General features: G+C 52.5%; 1 protein-coding gene across 2 annotated transcripts in view; it reads right to left on the bottom strand.

Moving 5' to 3' along the window:
- Positions 1-10,641: 10,641 nt before the first annotated feature.
- Positions 10,642-18,804, bottom strand: part of LOC129832425 (E3 ubiquitin-protein ligase ZNF598-like) — a 44,143-nt gene continuing 35,980 nt past the window's right edge. For both annotated transcript variants that reach the window (XM_055896490.1, XM_055896481.1), the window contains exons 9-11: positions 15,873-16,041; positions 14,074-14,218; positions 10,642-11,367 (exon numbers count right to left, since the gene is read on the bottom strand). In XM_055896490.1, coding sequence (XP_055752465.1) covers positions 11,002-11,367; positions 14,074-14,218; positions 15,873-16,041 — 680 coding nt within the window. In that variant the 3' untranslated portion in view covers positions 10,642-11,001. The remainder of the gene's footprint in view (positions 11,368-14,073; positions 14,219-15,872; positions 16,042-18,804) is intronic.

Raw genomic sequence — 18,804 nt, 5'->3', positions numbered from 1 at the left:
TTCTTGAAAATTCTTGCCATTTTCCTGATTGACTGACCTTCATGTCTTAAAGTAATGATGGACTGTCGTTTCTCTTTGCTTATTTGAGCTATTCTTGCCATAATATGGACTTGGTATTTTGCCAAACAGGGCTATCTTCTGTATACCACCCCTACCTTGTCACAACACTACTGATTGGCTCAAACATATTAAGAAGGAAAGAAATTCCACAAATGAATTTTTAACAAGACACACCTGTTAATTGAAATGCATTCCAGGTGACTACCTCATGAAGATGGTTGAGAGAATGCCAAGAGTGTGCAAAACTACCATCAAGGCAAAGGGTGGCTACTTTGAAGAATCTGAAATATAAAATATATTCTGATTTGTTTAACACATTTTTGGTTACTACTTGATTCCATATGTGTTATTTCATAGTGTTGATGTCTTCACTATTATTCTACAATGTAGAAAATAGTAAAAAATAAAGAAAAATCTTTGAATGAGTAGGTGTGTCCAAACTTTTGACTGGTACTGTAGGACAGACACTTCAAAAACCTTGTTTCTCATCATTTATTTTTTTAGTCTTGTTTTTCCATTGATGAATGTGTTATTCAATGTTTCTATGGGCGGTAGTTGTAAAGGCCAAATTCAATATGGCTCCATACGGAACACAGTTACTTACTCTACACATCACAGCAGTGTGTCTGTTCTATTTCATATAATTCTATGTTGATGTTCTCAGTACTCCAGTCTGAGTGATGGAGGGGTCTGGAGACGGGGAGGAGGGGTCAGGAGACGGGGAGGAGGGGTCAGGAGACGGGGAGGAGGGGTCAGGAGACGGGGAGGAGGGGTCAGGAGACGGGGAGGAGGGGTCAGGAGACGGGGAGGAGGGGTCAGGAGACGGGGAGGAGGGGTCAGGAGACGGGGAGGAGGGGTCAGGAGACGGGGAGGAGGGGTCTGGAGACAGGGAGGAGGGGTCTGGAGACAGGGAGGAGGGGTCTGGAGACAGGGAGGAGGGGTCTGGAGACAGGGAGGAGGGGTCAGGAGACGGGGAGGAGGGGTCTGGAGACAGGGAGGAGGGGTCAGGAGACGGGGAGGAGGGGCCAGGAGACGGGGAGGAGGGGTCTGGAGACAGGGAGGAGGGGTCTGGAGACAGGGAGGAGGGGTCAGGAGACGGGGAGGAGGGGCCAGGAGACAGGGAGGAGGGGTCAGGAGACGGGGAGGAGGGGTCTGGAGACAGGGCGGAGGGGTCTGGAGACAGGGAGGAGGGGTCAGGAGACAGGGAGGAGGGGTCTGGTCAGTAGAATAAGGAATCATTTCAGATCAACTCATTACTGTCCTGTTCATCCTCCTAAACACACTCTGTGTGTGTGTGTCCAGTCCAGTGCTGTTGGTTGTATCTCAGTGTGTATTATAGAAGTGGTCGTAATGTCGTCTGTAGTGTATTATAGTAACTCTGTTGGAATTGGACCAATCACATGTGATCCTGGTTGTTGTTTTAACGGCTCCTCGATGTGCCCGTTACGTACAGAGGTCCTTCCAGTGATCCGTTGTTCTCTGAACGTCTGACTGCTGTCAGATCACCTGAAATAAAGAACATTTTTGATGACTGGTCTCTGTTGTGTTACGTCTATAAAAGGTCCCCCTTCTGTTGTGTTACGTCCATAAAAGGTCCCCCTTCTGTTGTGTTACGTCCATAAAAGGTCCCCCTTCTGTTGTTACGTCCAATCACACACTACACAGTAATCTACCTTGCAGACACACGCCAGATATACAGTGTATCTCGTTAAGTATTCAGACCCCTTGACTTTTCCCCCCAACAAAATTACATTACAGCCTTATTCTAAAATAGATTAAATACATTTTTTCCCCCTCAATCGACACACAATAACCCACAAAGAGAACACAGGTTTTAAGAACACATAAAATGTATTAAAAATGTACTTAAATATCCAGACCCTTCTGCTATGAAAATCAACATTGAGCTCAGGTGCTTCCTGTTTCCATTGGTCATCCTTGAGATGTTTCTACAACTTAATTGGAGTCCACCTGTGGTAAGTTCAATTGATTGGACATGATTTAGAAAGGCACACACCTGTCGATATAAGGTCCCACAGCTGACAGTTCATGTCAGAGCAAAAAACCAAGCCATGAGGTCGAAGGAATTGTCCGTAGAGCTCCGAGACAGGATTGTGTCGAGGCACAGATCTGGGGAAGGGTACCAAAAAATGTCTGCAGCATTGAAGGTCCCCAAGAACACAGTGGTCTCCATCATTCTTAAATGGAAGAAGTTTGGAACCTCCAAGACTCTTCCTAGAGCTGGCCACCCGGCCAAACTGAGCAATCGGGGGAGAAGGGCCTTGGTCAGGGAGGTGACCAAGAACCCGATGGTCACTCTGACAGAGCTCCAAAGTTCCTCTGTGGAGATGGGAGAACCTTCCAGAAGGACATCTCTGCAGCACTCCACCAATCAGGCCTTTATGGTGGAGTGTCCAGACGGAAGCCACTCCTCAGTAAAAAGGCACAACAGCCCACTTGGAGTTTGCCAAAAGGCACCTAAAGGACCCTGAGACCATGAGAAACAAGATTCTCTAGTCCAAGATTGAACTCTTTGGCCTGAATGCCAAGCGTCACGTCTGGAGGAAACCTGGCACCATCCCTACGGTGAAGCATGGTGGTGGCAGCATCATGTTGTGGGGATGTTTTTCAGCGGCAGGGACTGGGAGACTAGTCATGATCGAGGGAATGATGAGCAGAGCAAAGTACAGAGAGATCCTTGATGAAAACCTGCTTCAGAGCGCTCAGGACCTCAGACTGGGGTGAAGGTTCACCTTCCAACAGGCTAACGACCGTAAGCACACAGCCAAGAGAACGCAGGAGTGGCTTCGGGACAAGTCTCTGAATGTCCTTGAGTGGCCCAGCCAGAGCCCGGACTTGAACCCGATCGAACACCTCTGGAGAGACCTGAAAATAGCTGTGCAGCGACACTCCCCATCCAACCTGACAGAGCTTGAGAGGATCTCCAGAGAAGAATGGGAGAAACTCCCCAAATACAGGTGTGCCAAGCTGGTAGCATCGTACCCAAGAAGACTCGAGGCTGTAATCGCTGCCAAAGGTGCTTCAACAAAGTACTGAGTAAAGGGTCTGAATAATTATGTAAATGTGATATCCTTTTATTATTTTTAATGAATTTGCAAAAATGTCTTAACCTGTTTTTGCTAGTTCATTACGGGGTATTGTGTGTAGATTGAGGGGGGAAAACGATTTAATCAATTTTAGAATAAGTCTGTAACGTAACAAAATGTGGGAAAAGGGGTCTGAATACTTTCTGAATGCCCTGTATGTGATGGGATGTAGAGACATTATGGACATGGGGAAGTCGGGACCCTTTGGTGTCACCAATACCCTCCTCTGGGGCGTTCCGGCTCCTTGATATCCCTGCTGTGGCCCTGGGGACGGAGACTCCAGGACAGCCCACACCTTCACCAGAGAGGTAGGTCCCGGCCTTCATCCCTTGTTTCCTTATCCTTTACCCCCATGTCCCAGCCTTCATCTCCTGTTCCCTTATCCTTTCCCCCCCATGTCCCATCCTTCATCTCCTGTTCCCTTATCCTTTCCCCCCCATGTCCCATCCTTCATCCCTTGTTTCCTTATCCTTTCCCCCCCCATGTCCCAGCCTTCATCCCTGTTCCCTTATCCCCCCATGTCCCAGCCTTCATCCCCTGTTCCCTTATCCTTTCCCCCCCATGTCCCAGCCTTCATCCCCTGTTCCCTTATCCTCCCCCCTATGTCCCAGCCTTCATCCCCTGTTCGCTTATCCTCCCCCCATGTCCCAGCCTTCATCCCCTGTTCCCTTATCCTTTACCCCCCCATGTCCCAGCCTTCATCCCCTGTTCCCTTATCCTCCCCCCCATGTCCCAGCCTTCATCTCCTGTTCCCTTATCCTCCCCCCCATGTCCCAGCCTTCATCCCCTGTTCCCTTATCCTCCCCCCCATGTCCCAGCCTTCATCCCCTGTTCCCTTATCCTCCCCCCCATGTCCCAGCCTTCATCCCCTGTTCCCTTATCCTTTCCCCCCCATGTCCCAGCCTTCATCCCCTGTACCTTATCCTTCCCCCCATGTCCCAGCCTTCATTTACTGTTTCCTTATCCTCCCCCCCCATGTCCCAGCCTTCATCCCCTGTCCCTTATCCTCCCCCCCATGTTCATCTCCTGTTCCCTTATCCCCCCCATTATACCAATCATGACTAGGTCGCTTGGCAGAAAGAAAAGAACAGGCTTTTTCACCAGCAATACCTTTCAGATATAAAGTACGGGGGGGAGAGACAGCAGTACGGGGGGGGGAGAGCAGTACGGTGGAGACAGACTAGGACCTCCTCTCAGCTGCAACAATACTTGGACAAGGACAAATGGAATGGACCAAAGCAAGAAGGCTGTTTAATCAAATTGGGGCAAACAGAAATATTCTGGTTGTATATGTTGTGGGTTTACAGACTGGTTGTGGGTTTACAGACTGGTTGTGGGTTTACAGACTGGTTGTGGGTTTACAGACTGGTTGTGGGTTTACAGACTGGTTGTGGGTTAGAAGAGACAGAAGAGAAACATGAGAACCTGAAGAGCGCCCCTCCCCCACAGCTACATACCGTCCTAAACAGTCAGACTCCCTCCAGACTACCGTCCTAAACAGTCCGACTCCCTCCAGACTACCGTCCTAAACAGTCCGACTCCCTCCAGACTACCGTCCTAAACAGTCCGACTCCCTCCAGACTACCGTCCTAAACAGTCCGACTCCCTCCAGACTACCGTCCTAAACAGTCCGACTCCCTCCAGACTACCGTCCTAAACAGTCCGACTCCCTCCAGACTACCGTCCTAAACAGTCCGACTCCCTCCAGACTACCGTCCTAAACAGTCCGACTCCCTCCAGACTACCGTCCTAAACAGTCCGACTCCCTCCAGACTACCGTCCTAAACAGTCCGACTCCCTCCAGACTACCGTCCTAAACAGTCCGACTCCCTCCAGACTACCGTCCTAAACAGTCCGACTCCCTCCAGACTACCGTCCTAAACAGTCCGACTCCCTCCAGACTACCGTCCTAAACAGTCCGACTCCCTCCAGACTACCGTCCTAAACAGTCCGACTCCCTCCAGACTACCGTCCTAAACAGTCCGACTCCCTCCAGACTACCGTCCTAAACAGTCCGACTCCCTCCAGACTACCGTCCTAAACAGTCAGACTCCCTCCAGACTACCGTCCTAAACAGTCCGACTCCCTCCAGACTACCGTCCTAAACAGTCCGACTCCCTCCAGACTACCGTCCTAAACAGTCCGACTCCCTCCAGACTACCGTCCTAAACAGTCCGACTCCCTCCAGACTACCGTCCTAAACAGTCCGACTCCCTCCAGACTACCGTCCTAAACAGTCCGACTCCCTCCAGACTACCGTCCTAAACAGTCAGACTCCCTCCAGACTACCGTCCTAAACAGTCCGACTCCCTCCAGACTACCGTCCTAAACAGTCCGACTCCCTCCAGACTACCGTCCTAAACAGTCCGACTCCCTCCAGACTACCGTCCTAAACAGTCCGACTCCCTCCAGACTACCGTCCTAAACAGTCCGACTCCCTCCAGACTACCGTCCTAAACAGTCCGACTCCCTCCAGACTACCGTCCTAAACAGTCCGACTCCCTCCAGACTACCGTCCTAAACAGTCCGACTCCCTCCAGACTACCGTCCTAAACAGTCCGACTCCCTCCAGACTACCGTCCTAAACAGTCCGACTCCCTCCAGACTACCGTCCTAAACAGTCCGACTCCCTCCAGACTACCGTCCTAAACAGTCAGACTCCCTCCAGACTACCGTCCTAAACAGTCAGACTCCCTCCAGACTACCGTCCTAAACAGTCAGACTCCCTCCAGACTACCGTCCTAAACAGTCCGAATCCCTCCAGACTACCGTCCTAAACAGTCCGACTCCCTCCAGACTACCGTCCTAAACAGTCAGACTCCCTCCAGACTACCGTCCTAAACAGTCAGACTCCCTCCAGACTACCGTCCTAAACAGTCCGACTCCCTCCAGACTACCGTCCTAAACAGTCCGACTCCCTCCAGACTACCGTCCTAAACAGTCCGACTCCCTCCAGACTACCGTCCTAAACAGTCCGACTCCCTCCAGACTACCGTCCTAAACAGTCCGACTCCCTCCAGACTACCGTCCTAAACAGTCCGACTCCCTCCAGACTACCGTCCTAAACAGTCAGACTCCCTCCAGACTACCGTCCTAAACAGTCCGAATCCCTCCAGACTACCGTCCTAAACAGTCCGACTCCCTTCAGACTACCGTCCTAAACAGTCAGACTCCCTCCAGACTACCGTCCTAAACAGTCAGACTCCCTCCAGACTACCGTCCTAAACAGTCCGACTCCCTCCAGACTACCGTCCTAAACAGTCAGACTCCCTTCAGACAACAGTCCGACTCCCTCCAGACTACCGTCCTAAACAGTCAGACTCCCTTCAGACAACAGTCAGACTCCCTCCAGACTACCGTCCTAAACAGTCAGACTCCCTCCAGACTACCGTCCTAAACAGTCAGACTCCCTCCAGACTACCGTCCTAAACAGTCAGACTCCCTCCAGACTACCGTCCTAAACAGTCAGACTCCCTCCAGACTACCGTCCTAAACAGTCAGACTCCCTCCAGACTACCGTCCTAAACAGTCCGACTCCCTCCAGACTACCGTCCTAAACAGTCAGACTCCCTCCAGACTTCAACTATCTGATTACCTTCCACAGCCCTGAGAGAACCTCTACATTTTAACCAGGTTCATTTACCACCCTGAGAGAGCTGAGTAGTAGAGGGCCTGACTGTCTCCGAGGGAGTAGTAGAGGGCCTGACTGTCTCCGAGGGAGTAGTAGAGGGCCTGACTGTCTCCGAGGGAGTAGTAGAGGGCCTGACTGTCTCCGAGGGAGTAGTAGAGGGCCTGACTGTCTCCGAGGGAGTAGTAGAGGGCCTGACTGTCTCCGAGGGAGTAGTAGAGGGCCTGACTGTCTCCGAGGGAGTAGTAGAGGGCCTGACTGTCTCCGAGGGAGTAGTAGAGGGCCTGACTGTCTCCGAGGGAGTAGTAGAGGGCCTGACTGTCTCCGAGGGAGTAGTAGAGGGCCTGACTGTCTCCGCTCTGAGGGAGTAGTAGAGGGTCTGACTGTCTCCGCTCTGAGGGAGTAGTAGAGGGTCTGACTGTCTCCGCTCTGAGGGAGTAGTAGAGGGTCTGACTGTCTCCGAAGGAGTAGTAGAGGGTCTGACTGTCTCCGAGGGAGTAGTAGAGGGCCTGACTGTCTCCGCTCTGAGGGAGTAGTAGAGGGTCTGACTGTCTCCGCTCTGAGGGAGTAGTAGAGGGTCTGACTGTCTCCGAAGGAGTAGTAGAGGGTCTGACTGTCTCCGAGGGAGTAGTAGAGGGCCTGACTGTCTCCGCTCTGAGGGAGTAGTAGAGGGTCTGACTGTCTCCGCTCTGAGGGAGTAGTAGAGGGCCTGACTGTCTCCGCTCTGAGGGAGTAGTAGAGGGTCTGACTGTCTCCGAAGGAGTAGTAGAGGGTCTGACTGTCTCCGAAGGAGTAGTAGAGGGCCTGACTGTCTCCGCTCTGAGGGAGTAGTAGAGGGTCTGACTGTCTCCGCTCTGAGGGAGTAGTAGAGGGCCTGACGGTCTCTAAGGGAGTAGTAGAGGGCCTGACGGTCTCTGAGGGAGTAGTAGAGGGCCTGACTGTCTCCGCTCTGAGGGAGTAGTAGAGGGCCTGACTGTCTCCGCTCTGAGGGAGTAGTAGAGGGCCTGACTGTCTCCGAAGGAGTAGTAGAGGGCCTGACTGTCTCCGAGGGAGTAGTAGAGGGCCTGACTGTCTCCGAGGGAGTAGTAGAGGGCCTGACTGTCTCCGAGGGAGTAGTAGAGGGCCTGACTGTCTCCGAGGGAGTAGTAGAGGGCCTGACTGTCTCCGCTCTGAGGGAGTAGTAGAGGGCCTGACTGTCTCCGCTCTGAGGGAGTAGTAGAGGGCCTGACTGTCTCCGAGGGAGTAGTAGAGGGCCTGACTGTCTCCGAGGGAGTAGTAGAGGGTCTGACTGTCTCCGAGGGAGTAGTAGAGGGCCTGACTGTCTCCGAGGGAGTAGTAGAGGGCCTGACTGTCTCCGAGGGAGTAGTAGAGGGCCTGACTGTCTCCGAGGGAGTAGTAGAGGGCCTGACTGTCTCCGAGGGAGTAGTAGAGGGCCTGACTGTCTCCGAGGGAGTAGTAGAGGGCCTGACTGTCTCCGAGGGAGTAGTAGAGGGCCTGACTGTCTCCGCTCTGAGGGAGTAGTAGAGGGCCTGACTGTCTCCGCTCTGAGGGAGTAGTAGAGGGTCTGACTGTCTCCGAGGGAGTAGTAGAGGGCCTGACTGTCTCCGAGGGAGTAGTAGAGGGCCTGACTGTCTCTGAGGGAGTAGTAGAGGGTCTGACTGTCTCCGCTCTGAGGGAGTAGTAGAGGGTCTGACTGTCTCCGAAGGAGTAGTAGAGGGTCTGACTGTCTCCGAAGGAGTAGTAGAGGGTCTGATTGCCTCCGAGGGAGTAGTAGAGGGCCTGACTGTCTCCGAGGGAGTAGTAGAGGGCCTGACTGTCTCCGCTCTGAGGGAGTAGTAGAGGGCCTGACTGTCTCCGAAGGAGTAGTAGAGGGTCTGACTGTCTCCGCTCTGAGGGAGTAGTAGAGGGTCTGACTGTCTCCGAAGGAGTAGTAGAGGGTCTGACTGTCTCCGAAGGAGTAGTAGAGGGTCTGATTGCCTCCGAGGGAGTAGTAGAGGGCCTGACTGTCTCCGAGGGAGTAGTAGAGGGCCTGACTGTCTCCGCTCTGAGGGAGTAGTAGAGGGCCTGACTGTCTCCGAAGGAGTAGTAGAGGGTCTGACTGTCTCCGAAGGAGTAGTAGAGGGTCTGACTGTCTCCGAAGGAGTAGTAGAGGGTCTGATTGCCTCCGAGGGAGTAGTAGAGGGCCTGACTGCCTCCGAGGGAGTAGTAGAGGGCCTGACTGTCTCCGCTCTGAGGGAGTAGTAGAGGGCCTGACTGTCTCCGAGGGAGTAGTAGAGGGCCTGACTGTCTCCGAGGGAGTAGTAGAGGGTCTGACTGTCTCCGAGGGAGTAGTAGAGGGTCTGACTGTCTCCGAGGGAGTAGTAGAGGGCCTGACTGTCTCCGAGGGAGTAGTAGAGGGCCTGACTGTCTCCGAGGGAGTAGTAGAGGGCCTGACTGTCTCCGAGGGAGTAGTAGAGGGCCTGACTGTCTCCGAGGGAGTAGTAGAGGGCCTGACTGTCTCCGAGGGAGTAGTAGAGGGCCTGACTGTCTCCGAGGGAGTAGTAGAGGGCCTGACTGTCTCCGAGGGAGTAGTAGAGGGCCTGACTGTCTCCGAGGGAGTAGTAGAGGGCCTGACTGTCTCCGAGGGAGTAGTAGAGGGCCTGACTGTCTCCGAGGGAGTAGTAGAGGGCCTGACTGTCTCCGAGGGAGTAGTAGAGGGCCTGACTGTCTCCGAGGGAGTAGTAGAGGGCCTGACTGTCTCCGAGGGAGTAGTAGAGGGCCTGACTGTCTCCGAGGGAGTAGTAGAGGGCCTGACTGTCTCCGAGGGAGTAGTAGAGGGCCTGACTGTCTCCGAGGGAGTAGTAGAGGGCCTGACTGTCTCCGAGGGAGTAGTAGAGGGCCTGACTGTCTCCGAGGGAGTAGTAGAGGGCCTGACTGTCTCCGAGGGAGTAGTAGAGGGCCTGACTGTCTCCGAGGGAGTAGTAGAGGGCCTGACTGTCTCCGAGGGAGTAGTAGAGGGCCTGACTGTCTCCGAGGGAGTAGTAGAGGGTCTGATTGCCTCCGAGGGAGTAGTAGAGGGCCTGACTGTCTCCGAGGGAGTAGTAGAGGGCCTGACTGTCTCCGCTCTGAGGGAGTAGTAGAGGGCCTGACTGTCTCCGAAGGAGTAGTAGAGGGTCTGACTGTCTCCGAGGGAGTAGTAGAGGGCCTGACTGTCTCCGAGGGAGTAGTAGAGGGTCTGACTGTCTCCGAGGGAGTAGTAGAGGGTCTGACTGTCTCCGAGGGAGTAGTAGAGGGCCTGACTGTCTCCGAGGGAGTAGTAGAGGGCCTGACTGTCTCCGAGGGAGTAGTAGAGGGCCTGACTGTCTCCGAGGGAGTAGTAGAGGGCCTGACTGTCTCCGAGGGAGTAGTAGAGGGCCTGACTGTCTCCGAGGGAGTAGTAGAGGGCCTGACTGTCTCCGAGGGAGTAGTAGAGGGCCTGACTGTCTCCGAGGGAGTAGTAGAGGGCCTGACTGTCTCCGAGGGAGTAGTAGAGGGCCTGACTGTCTCCGAGGGAGTAGTAGAGGGCCTGACTGTCTCCGAGGGAGTAGTAGAGGGTCTGACTGTCTCCGCTCTGAGGGAGTAGTAGAGGGTCTGACTGTCTCCGCTCTGAGGGAGTAGTAGAGGGTCTGACTGTCTCCGCTCTGAGGGAGTAGTAGAGGGCCTGACTGTCTCCGAGGGAGTAGTAGAGGGCCTGACTGTCTCCGAGGGAGTAGTAGAGGGCCTGACTGTCTCCGAGGGAGTAGTAGAGGGCCTGACTGTCTCCGAGGGAGTAGTAGAGGGTCTTGATAAACACTTTCCTCAGTCATCAAACCTGATAAAAGAACCAACACGTCACTCCTTCAACACTTTATCAACCTCGTGGAAATGTGATCAGAAGAGAGGGGGGGGGGGGAAATAAAATATATAGAATCATTCTTCTTATTAATTCACAACATGTGGTACTTGTAGGGCCCTCCAGGGTCGGGTCACCAGGCTGGGTCCAGGTTCCAGCCGGAATCACACCGGGAGTCAGGGGTCAATATCTGGCAACCAGAATTCAGTTCAACCTCCTGCTGGCCCCAGCCTCGCCATCAAATACACTACCCAACGTCCTCTCTGGCCTTGGTCACCGCGGCAACAGGCTCCCCCCCTGAATGGCAACAGGCATGGCTGTGATTGGGCAGTGCGCACGTCTGTCCCAGGCCAGGGCTAGCTGATGATGCGGCTGACGGCCTGCAGGGAGGGGAAGTCCTCGTTGTCCCCCAGGTGCAAGGTCTTATGGGAGTTGAAGTCTTTCGGGTCCAGCACCTGGCAGCAGGTGGGGCATACCTGGCAGTCCAGCGCAGCTGCATTAGAGATAGCGCTGGAGGGGGTCTGCCAGACCTTCTTGTTCTTCCTGCCGCCGCCGCCCCCTCCCCGTCTTTCCACGGCCTGGTCGTCTGCGTGGGCCGTCAGCAGCTCCTGCTGTTTCCCCGTGTCAGGAAGTAGCACCAGCAGCTCGTTGAAGATGCCACCGAAGTTGACCCCTAACAGGGTCTTACAGCTCCGATGGTAGAGCACGGCTGACATCAGACCCTGAGAGAGAGAGATGTTACTGTCCCCATGGCGACATGTTGCTGCTGTGTCATCTACACGTTTAAATAAAAACCAAATACAACTTTTATAAAGAGTTTCATACCAATAAAAAGAGATGCTGGTCTTACTGGGTGGATTAGGAACATTAGCCCCCTTGGGGAGGGTCCTATACCTGCACCCAGAGGAGAGTAGGTCAAAGTCCAGGGACAGGAGGTGGCTTGGGGAGGGCCCTGACCTTAATAAACTACCAGAGGAGAGTAGGTCAAAGTCCAGGGACAGGAGGTGGCTTGGGGAGGGCCCTGACCTTAATAAACTACCAGAGGAGAGTAGGTCAAAGTCCAGGGACAGGGGGTGGCTTGGGGAGGGCCCTGACCTTAATAAACTACCAGAGGAGAGTAGGTCAAAGTCCAGGGACAGGAGGTGGCTTGGGGAGGGCCCTGACCTTAATAAACTACCAGAGGAGAGTAGGTCAAAGTCCAGGGACAGGAGGTGGCTTGGGGAGGGCCCTGACCTTAATAAACTACCAGAGGAGAGCAGGTCAAAGTCCAGGGACAGGAGGTGGCTTGGGGAGGGCCCTGACCTTAATAAACTACCAGAGGAGAGTAGGTCAAAGTCCAGGGACAGGAGGTGGCTTGGGGAGGGCCCTGACCTTAATAAACTACCAGAGGAGAGTAGGTCAAAGTCCAGGGACAGGAGGTGGCTTGGGGAGGGCCCTGACCTTAATAAACTACCAGAGGAGAGTAGGTCAAAGTCCAGGGACAGGAGGTGGCTTGGGGAGGGTCCTGACCTTAATAAACTACCAGAGGAGAGTAGGTCAAAGTCCAGGGACAGGAGGTGGCTTGGGGAGGGCCCTGACCTTAATAAACTACCAGAGGAGAGTAGGTCAAAGTCCAGGGACAGGAGGTGGCTTGGGGAGGGCCCTGACCTTAATAAACTACCAGAGGAGAGCAGGTCAAAGTCCAGGGACAGGAGGTGGCTTGGGGAGGGCCCTGACCTTAATAAACTACCAGAGGAGAGTAGGTCAAAGTCCAGGGACAGGAGGTGGCTTGGGGAGGGCCCTGACCTTAATAAACTACCAGAGGAGAGTAGGTCAAAGTCCAGGGACAGGGGGTGGCTTGGGGAGGGCCCTGACCTTAATAAACTACCAGAGGAGAGTAGGTCAAAGTCCAGGGACAGGAGGTGGCTTGGGGAGGGTCCTGACCTTAATAAACTACCAGAGGAGAGTAGGTCAAAGTCCAGGGACAGGAGGTGGCTTGGGGAGGGTCCTGACCTTAATAAACTACCAGAGGAGAGTAGGTCAAAGTCCAGGGACAGGGGGTGGCTTGGGGAGGGCCCTGACCTTAATAAACTACCAGAGGAGAGTAGGTCAAAGTCCAGGGACAGGGGGTGGCTTGGGGAGGGCCCTGACCTTAATAAACTACCAGAGGAGAGCAGGTCAAAGTCCAGGGACAGGAGGTGGCTTGGGGAGGGCCCTGACCTTAATAAACTACCAGAGGAGAGTAGGTCAAAGTCCAGGGACAGGAGGTGGCTTGGGGAGGGCCCTGACCTTAATAAACTACCAGAGGAGAGTAGGTCAAAGTCCAGGGACAGGAGGTGGCTTGGGGAGGGCCCTGACCTTAATAAACTACCAGAGGAGAGTAGGTCAAAGTCCAGGGACAGGAGGTGGCTTGGGGAGGGCCCTGACCTTAATAAACTACCAGAGGAGAGTAGGTCAAAGTCCAGGGACAGGAGGTGGCTTGGGGAGGGCCCTGACCTTAATAAACTACCAGAGGAGAGTAGGTCAAAGTCCAGGGACAGGAGGTGGCTTGGGGAGGGTCCTGACCTTAATAAACTACCAGAGGAGAGTAGGTCAAAGTCCAGGGACAGGAGGTGGCTTGGGGAGGGCCCTGACCTTAATAAACTACCAGAGGAGAGTAGGTCAAAGTCCAGGGACAGGAGGTGGCTTGGGGAGGGCCCTGACCTTAATAAACTACCAGAGGAGAGTAGGTCAAAGTCCAGGGACAGGAGGTGGCTTGGGGAGGGCCCTGACCTTAATAAACTACCAGAGGAGAGTAGGTCAAAGTCCAGGGACAGGAGGTGGCTTGGGGAGGGTCCTGACCTTAATAAACTACCAGAGGAGAGTAGGTCAAAGTCCAGGGACAGGAGGTGGCTTGGGGAGGGTCCTGACCTTAATAAACTACCAGAGGAGAGTAGGTCAAAGTCCAGGGACAGGGGGTGGCTTGGGGAGGGCCCTGACCTTAATAAACTACCAGAGGAGAGTAGGTCAAAGTCCAGGGACAGGGGGTGGCTTGGGGAGGGCCCTGACCTTAATAAACTACCAGAGGAGAGTAGGTCAAAGTCCAGGGACAGGGGGTGGCTTGGGGAGGGCCCTGACCTTAATAAACTACCAGAGGAGAGTAGGTCAAAGTCCAGGGACAGGGGGTGGCTTGGGGAGGGCCCTATACCTGCGCCCAGAGGGAAGTAGGTCCAAGTCCAGGGACAGGAGGTGGCTTGGGGAGAGCCCTGACCTTAATAAACTACCAGAGGAGAGTAGGTCAAAGTCCAGGGACAGGAGGTGGCTTGGGGAGGGCCCTGACCTTAATAAACTACCAGAGGAAAGTAGGTCAAAGTCCAGGGACAGGAGGTGGCTTGCTGAGGAACCTGACCTTAAATGTCTCATCCAGGCCTGTCTGTTTGACTCCAAGTACCTTAGGAGTCAGGGCTTACCTGTCTGAACTGTCCAGAGTAGTCCTTGAACTGGTTGAATCGTGACTGGTCGTTCTGCAGGAGGTTCTTAATGGACTGTATCAGTTCCATGTTCCTCTGCTGGAAGTTCTCTGGAGCCAGGTACACCCCCGGGGACTGGGGAGAGCTACACACACGCCCATATGGAGTCAGATGGCACACTGAGTTTGAATCAAATATGGTCTGTAAAGGTGGAGGTCGGTCTGGTCTGTAAAGGTGGAGGTCGGTCTGGTCTGTAAAGGTGGTGGTCTGTCTGGTCTGTAAAGGTGGTGGTCTGTCTGGTCTGTAAAGGTGGTGGTCTGTCTGGTCTGTAAAGGTGGTGGTCTGTCTGGTCTGTAAAGGTGATGTGATGTCTAGTCTGTAAAGGTGATGTGATGTCTAGTCTGTAAAGGTGATGTGATGTCTAGTCTGTAAAGGTGATGTGATGGTTGGTCTGTAAAGGTGATGTGATGGTTGGTCTGTAAAGGTGATGTGATGGTTGGTCTGTAAAGGTGATGTGATGGTTGGTCTGTAAAGGTGATGTGATGGTTGGTCTGTAAAGGTGATGTGATGGTTGGTCTGTAAAGGTGATGTGATGGTTGGTCTGTAAAGGTGATGTGATGGTTGGTCTGTAAAGGTGATGTGGTGGTTGGTCTGTAAAGGTGATGTGATGGTTGGTCTGTAAAGGTGATGTGATGGTTGGTCTGTAAAGGTGATGTGATGGTTGGTCTGTAAAGGTGATGTAGTGGTCTGTAAAGGTGATGTGATGTGATGTAGTGGTCTGTAAAGGTGATGTGATGGTTGGTCTGTAAAGGTGATGTGGTGGTTGGTCTGTAAAGGTGATGTGGTGGTTGGTCTGTAAAGGTGATGTGATGGTTGGTCTGTAAAGGTGATGTGATGGTTGGTCTGTAAAGGTGATGTGATGGTTGGTCTGTAAAGGTGATGTGATGGTTGGTCTGTAAAGGTGATGTGATGGTTGGTCTGTAAAGGTGATGTGATGGTTGGTCTGTAAAGGTGATGGTTGATCTGTAAAGGTGATGGTTGATCTGTAAAGGTGATGGTTGATCTGTAAAGGTGATGGTTGATCTGTAAAGGTGATGGTTGGTCTGTAAAGGTGATGTGGTGGTTGGTCTGTAAAGGTGATGTGATGGTTGGTCTGTAAAGGTGATGTGATGGTTGGTCTGTAAAGGTGATGTGATGGTTGGTCTGTAAAGGTGATGTGATGGTTGGTCTGTAAAGGTGATGGTTGGTCTGTAAAGGTGATGGTTGATCTGTAAAGGTGATGGTTGATCTGTAAAGGTGATGGTTGATCTGTAAAGGTGATGGTTGATCTGTAAAGGTGATGGTTGATCTGTAAAGGTGATGTAGTGGTCTGTAAAGGTGATGTGATGTGATGTAGTGGTCTGTAAAGGTGATGTGATGGTTGGTCTGTAAAGGTGATGTGGTGGTTGGTCTGTAAAGGTGATGTGATGGTTGGTCTGTAAAGGTGATGTGATGGTTGGTCTGTAAAGGTGATGTGATGGTTGGTCTGTAAAGGTGATGTGATGGTTGGTCTGTAAAGGTGATGTGATGGTTGGTCTGTAAAGGTGATGGTTGATCTGTAAAGGTGATGGTTGATCTGTAAAGGTGATGGTTGATCTGTAAAGGTGATGGTTGATCTGTAAAGGTGATGGTTGATCTGTAAAGGTGATGGTTGGTCTGTATAGGTGATGTAATGGTTGGTCTGTAAAGGTGATGTAATGGTTGGTCTGTAAAGGTGATGTCTAGTCTGTAAAGGTGATGTGATGGTCTGTCTGTCTCACCGGGGGCTGGATGCAGGGGGGGCTGGCTCCACCACGTTGCTGTTGAGGGGGATGCCGGTAAACCCTGGGGGGGGCTTACTGGGCGGGGGGGCGTTGCCCTGGCCGGGGGGAGGGGGGGGCAGGATGCTGGGGGGGGCAGAACTCTTCAGGACGAAGGAACTCTTAAAGCCTGGAGGAGACAGCATGGTCAACATCACTACATTATCACTGCTACTATCATCCATAACCCCAACTTAAAGCCTGGAGGAGACAGCATGGTCAACATCACTACATTATCACTGCTACTATCATCCATAACCCCAACTTAAAGCCTAGAGACAGCATGGTCAACATCAATACATTATCACTGTTACTATCATCCATAACCCCAACTTAAAGCCTGGAGGAGACAGCATGGTCAATATCACTACATTATCACTGTTACTATCATCCATAACCCCAACTTAAAGCCTAGAGGAGACAGCATGGTCAACATCACTATATTATCACTGTTACTATCATCCATAACCCCAACTTAGCCTGGAGGAGACAGCATGGTCAACATCACTACATTATCACTGTTACTATCATCCATAACCCCAACTTAAAGCCTGGAGGAGACAGCACGGTCAATATCACTACATTATCACTGTTACTATCATCCATAACCCCAACTTAAAGCCTGGAGGAGACAGCATGGTCAACATCACTACATTATCACTGTTACTATCATCCATAACCCCAACTTAAAGCCCAGGGGAGACAGCATGGTCAACATCACTACATTATCACTGTTACTATCATCCATAACCCCAACTTAAAGCCTAGAGGAGACAGCATGGTCAACATCACTAGACCAATGTACCTCAACGACTAATGTACCTCAACGACTAATGTACCTCAACGACTAATGTACCTCAACGACTAATGTACCTCAACGACTAATGTACCTCAACGACTAATGTACCTCAACGACTAATGTACCTCAACGACTAATGTACCTCAACGACTAATGTACCTCAGACCAATACATCCTCAAGCTGATGGGACGTTACGCCCTCATAGACCAACACATCCTCAAGCTGATGGGACGTTACGCCCTCATAGACCAACACATCCTCAAGCTGATGGGACGTTACGCCCTCATAGACCACTACATCCTCAAGCTGATGGGACGTTACGCCCTCATAGACCAATACATCCTCAAGCTGATGGGACGTTACGCCCTCATAGACCAATACATCCTCAAGCTGATGGGACGTTACGCCCTCATAGACCAATACATCCTCAAGCTGATGGGACGTTACGCCCTCATAGACCAATACATCCTCAAGCTGATGGGACGTTACGCCCTCATAGACCAACACATCCTCAAGCTGATGGGACGTTACGCCCTCATAGACCAACACATCCTCAAGCTGATGGGACGTTACGCCCTCATAGACCAACACATCCTCAAGCTGATGGGACGTTACGCCCTCATAGACCACTACATCCTCAAGCTGATGGGACGTTACGCCCTCATAGACCACTACATCCTCAAGCTGATGGGACGTTACGCCCTCATAGACCAATACATCCTCAAGCTGATGGGACGTTACGCCCTCATAGACCAATACATCCTCAAGCTGCCGGGACGTTACGCCCTCATAGACCAATACATCCTCAAGCTGATGGGACGTTACGCCCTCATAGACCAATACATCCTCAAGCTGATGGGACGTTACGCCCTCATAGACCAATACATCCTCAAGCTGATGGGACGTTACGCCCTCATAGACCAATACATCCTCAAGCTGATGGGACGTTACGCCCTCATAGACCAATACATCCTCAAGCTGATGGGACGTTACGCCCTCATAGACCACTACATCGTCAAGCTGATGGGACGTTACGCCCTCATAGACCAATACATCCTCAAGCTGATGGGACGTTACGCCCTCATAGACCAATACATCCTCAAGCTGATGGGACGTTACGCCCTCATAGACCAATACATCCTCAAGCTGATGGGACGTTACGCCCTCATAGACCAATACATCCTCAAGCTGATGGGACGTTACGCCCTCATAGACCAATACATCCTCAAGCTGATGGGACGTTACGCCCTCATAGACCAATGCATCCTCAAGCTGATGGGACGTTACGCCCTCATAGACCAATGCATCCTCAAGCTGCCGGGACGTTACGCCCTCATAGACCAATACATCCTCAAGCTGATGGGACGTTACGCCCTCATAGACCAATACATCCTCAAGCTGATGGGACGTTACGCCCTCATAGACCAATACATCCTCAAGCTGATGGGACGTTACGCCCTCATAGACCAACACATCCTCAAGCTGATGGGACGTTACGCCCTCATAGACCAATACATCCTCAAGCTGATGGGACGTTACGCCCTCATAGACCACTACATCCTCAAGCTGATGGGACGTTACGCCCTCATAGACCAACACATCCTCAAGCTGATGGGACGTTACGCCCTCATAGACCAACACATCCTCAAGCTGATGGGACGTTACGCCCTCATAGACCAATACATCCTCAAGCTGCCGGGACGTTACGCCCTCATAGACCAATACATCCTCAAGCTGATGGGACGTTACGCCCTCATAGACCAATACATCCTCAAGCTGCCGGGACGTTACGCCCTCATAGACCAATACATCCTCAAGCTGATGGGACGTTACGCCCTCATAGACCAATACATCCTCAAGCTGCCGGGCCGTTACGCCCTCATAGCCCAACACATCCTCAAGCTGCCGGGACGTTACGCCCTCATAGACCAATACATCCTCAAGCTGATGGGACGTTACGCCCTCATAGACCAATACATCCTCAAGCTGATGGGACGTTACGCCCTCATAGACCAATACATCCTCAAGCTGATGGGACGTTACGCCCTCATAGACCAATACATCCTCAAGCTGATGGGACGTTACGCCCTCAT

This window comes from Salvelinus fontinalis, chromosome 2 (assembly GCF_029448725.1).
Source record: "Salvelinus fontinalis isolate EN_2023a chromosome 2, ASM2944872v1, whole genome shotgun sequence".
NCBI classification, from domain to species: Eukaryota; Metazoa; Chordata; class Actinopteri; order Salmoniformes; family Salmonidae; genus Salvelinus; species Salvelinus fontinalis.
Note: the sequence above shows the minus strand (reverse complement) of the source record. Positions and strands in the feature narration are given on the sequence as shown.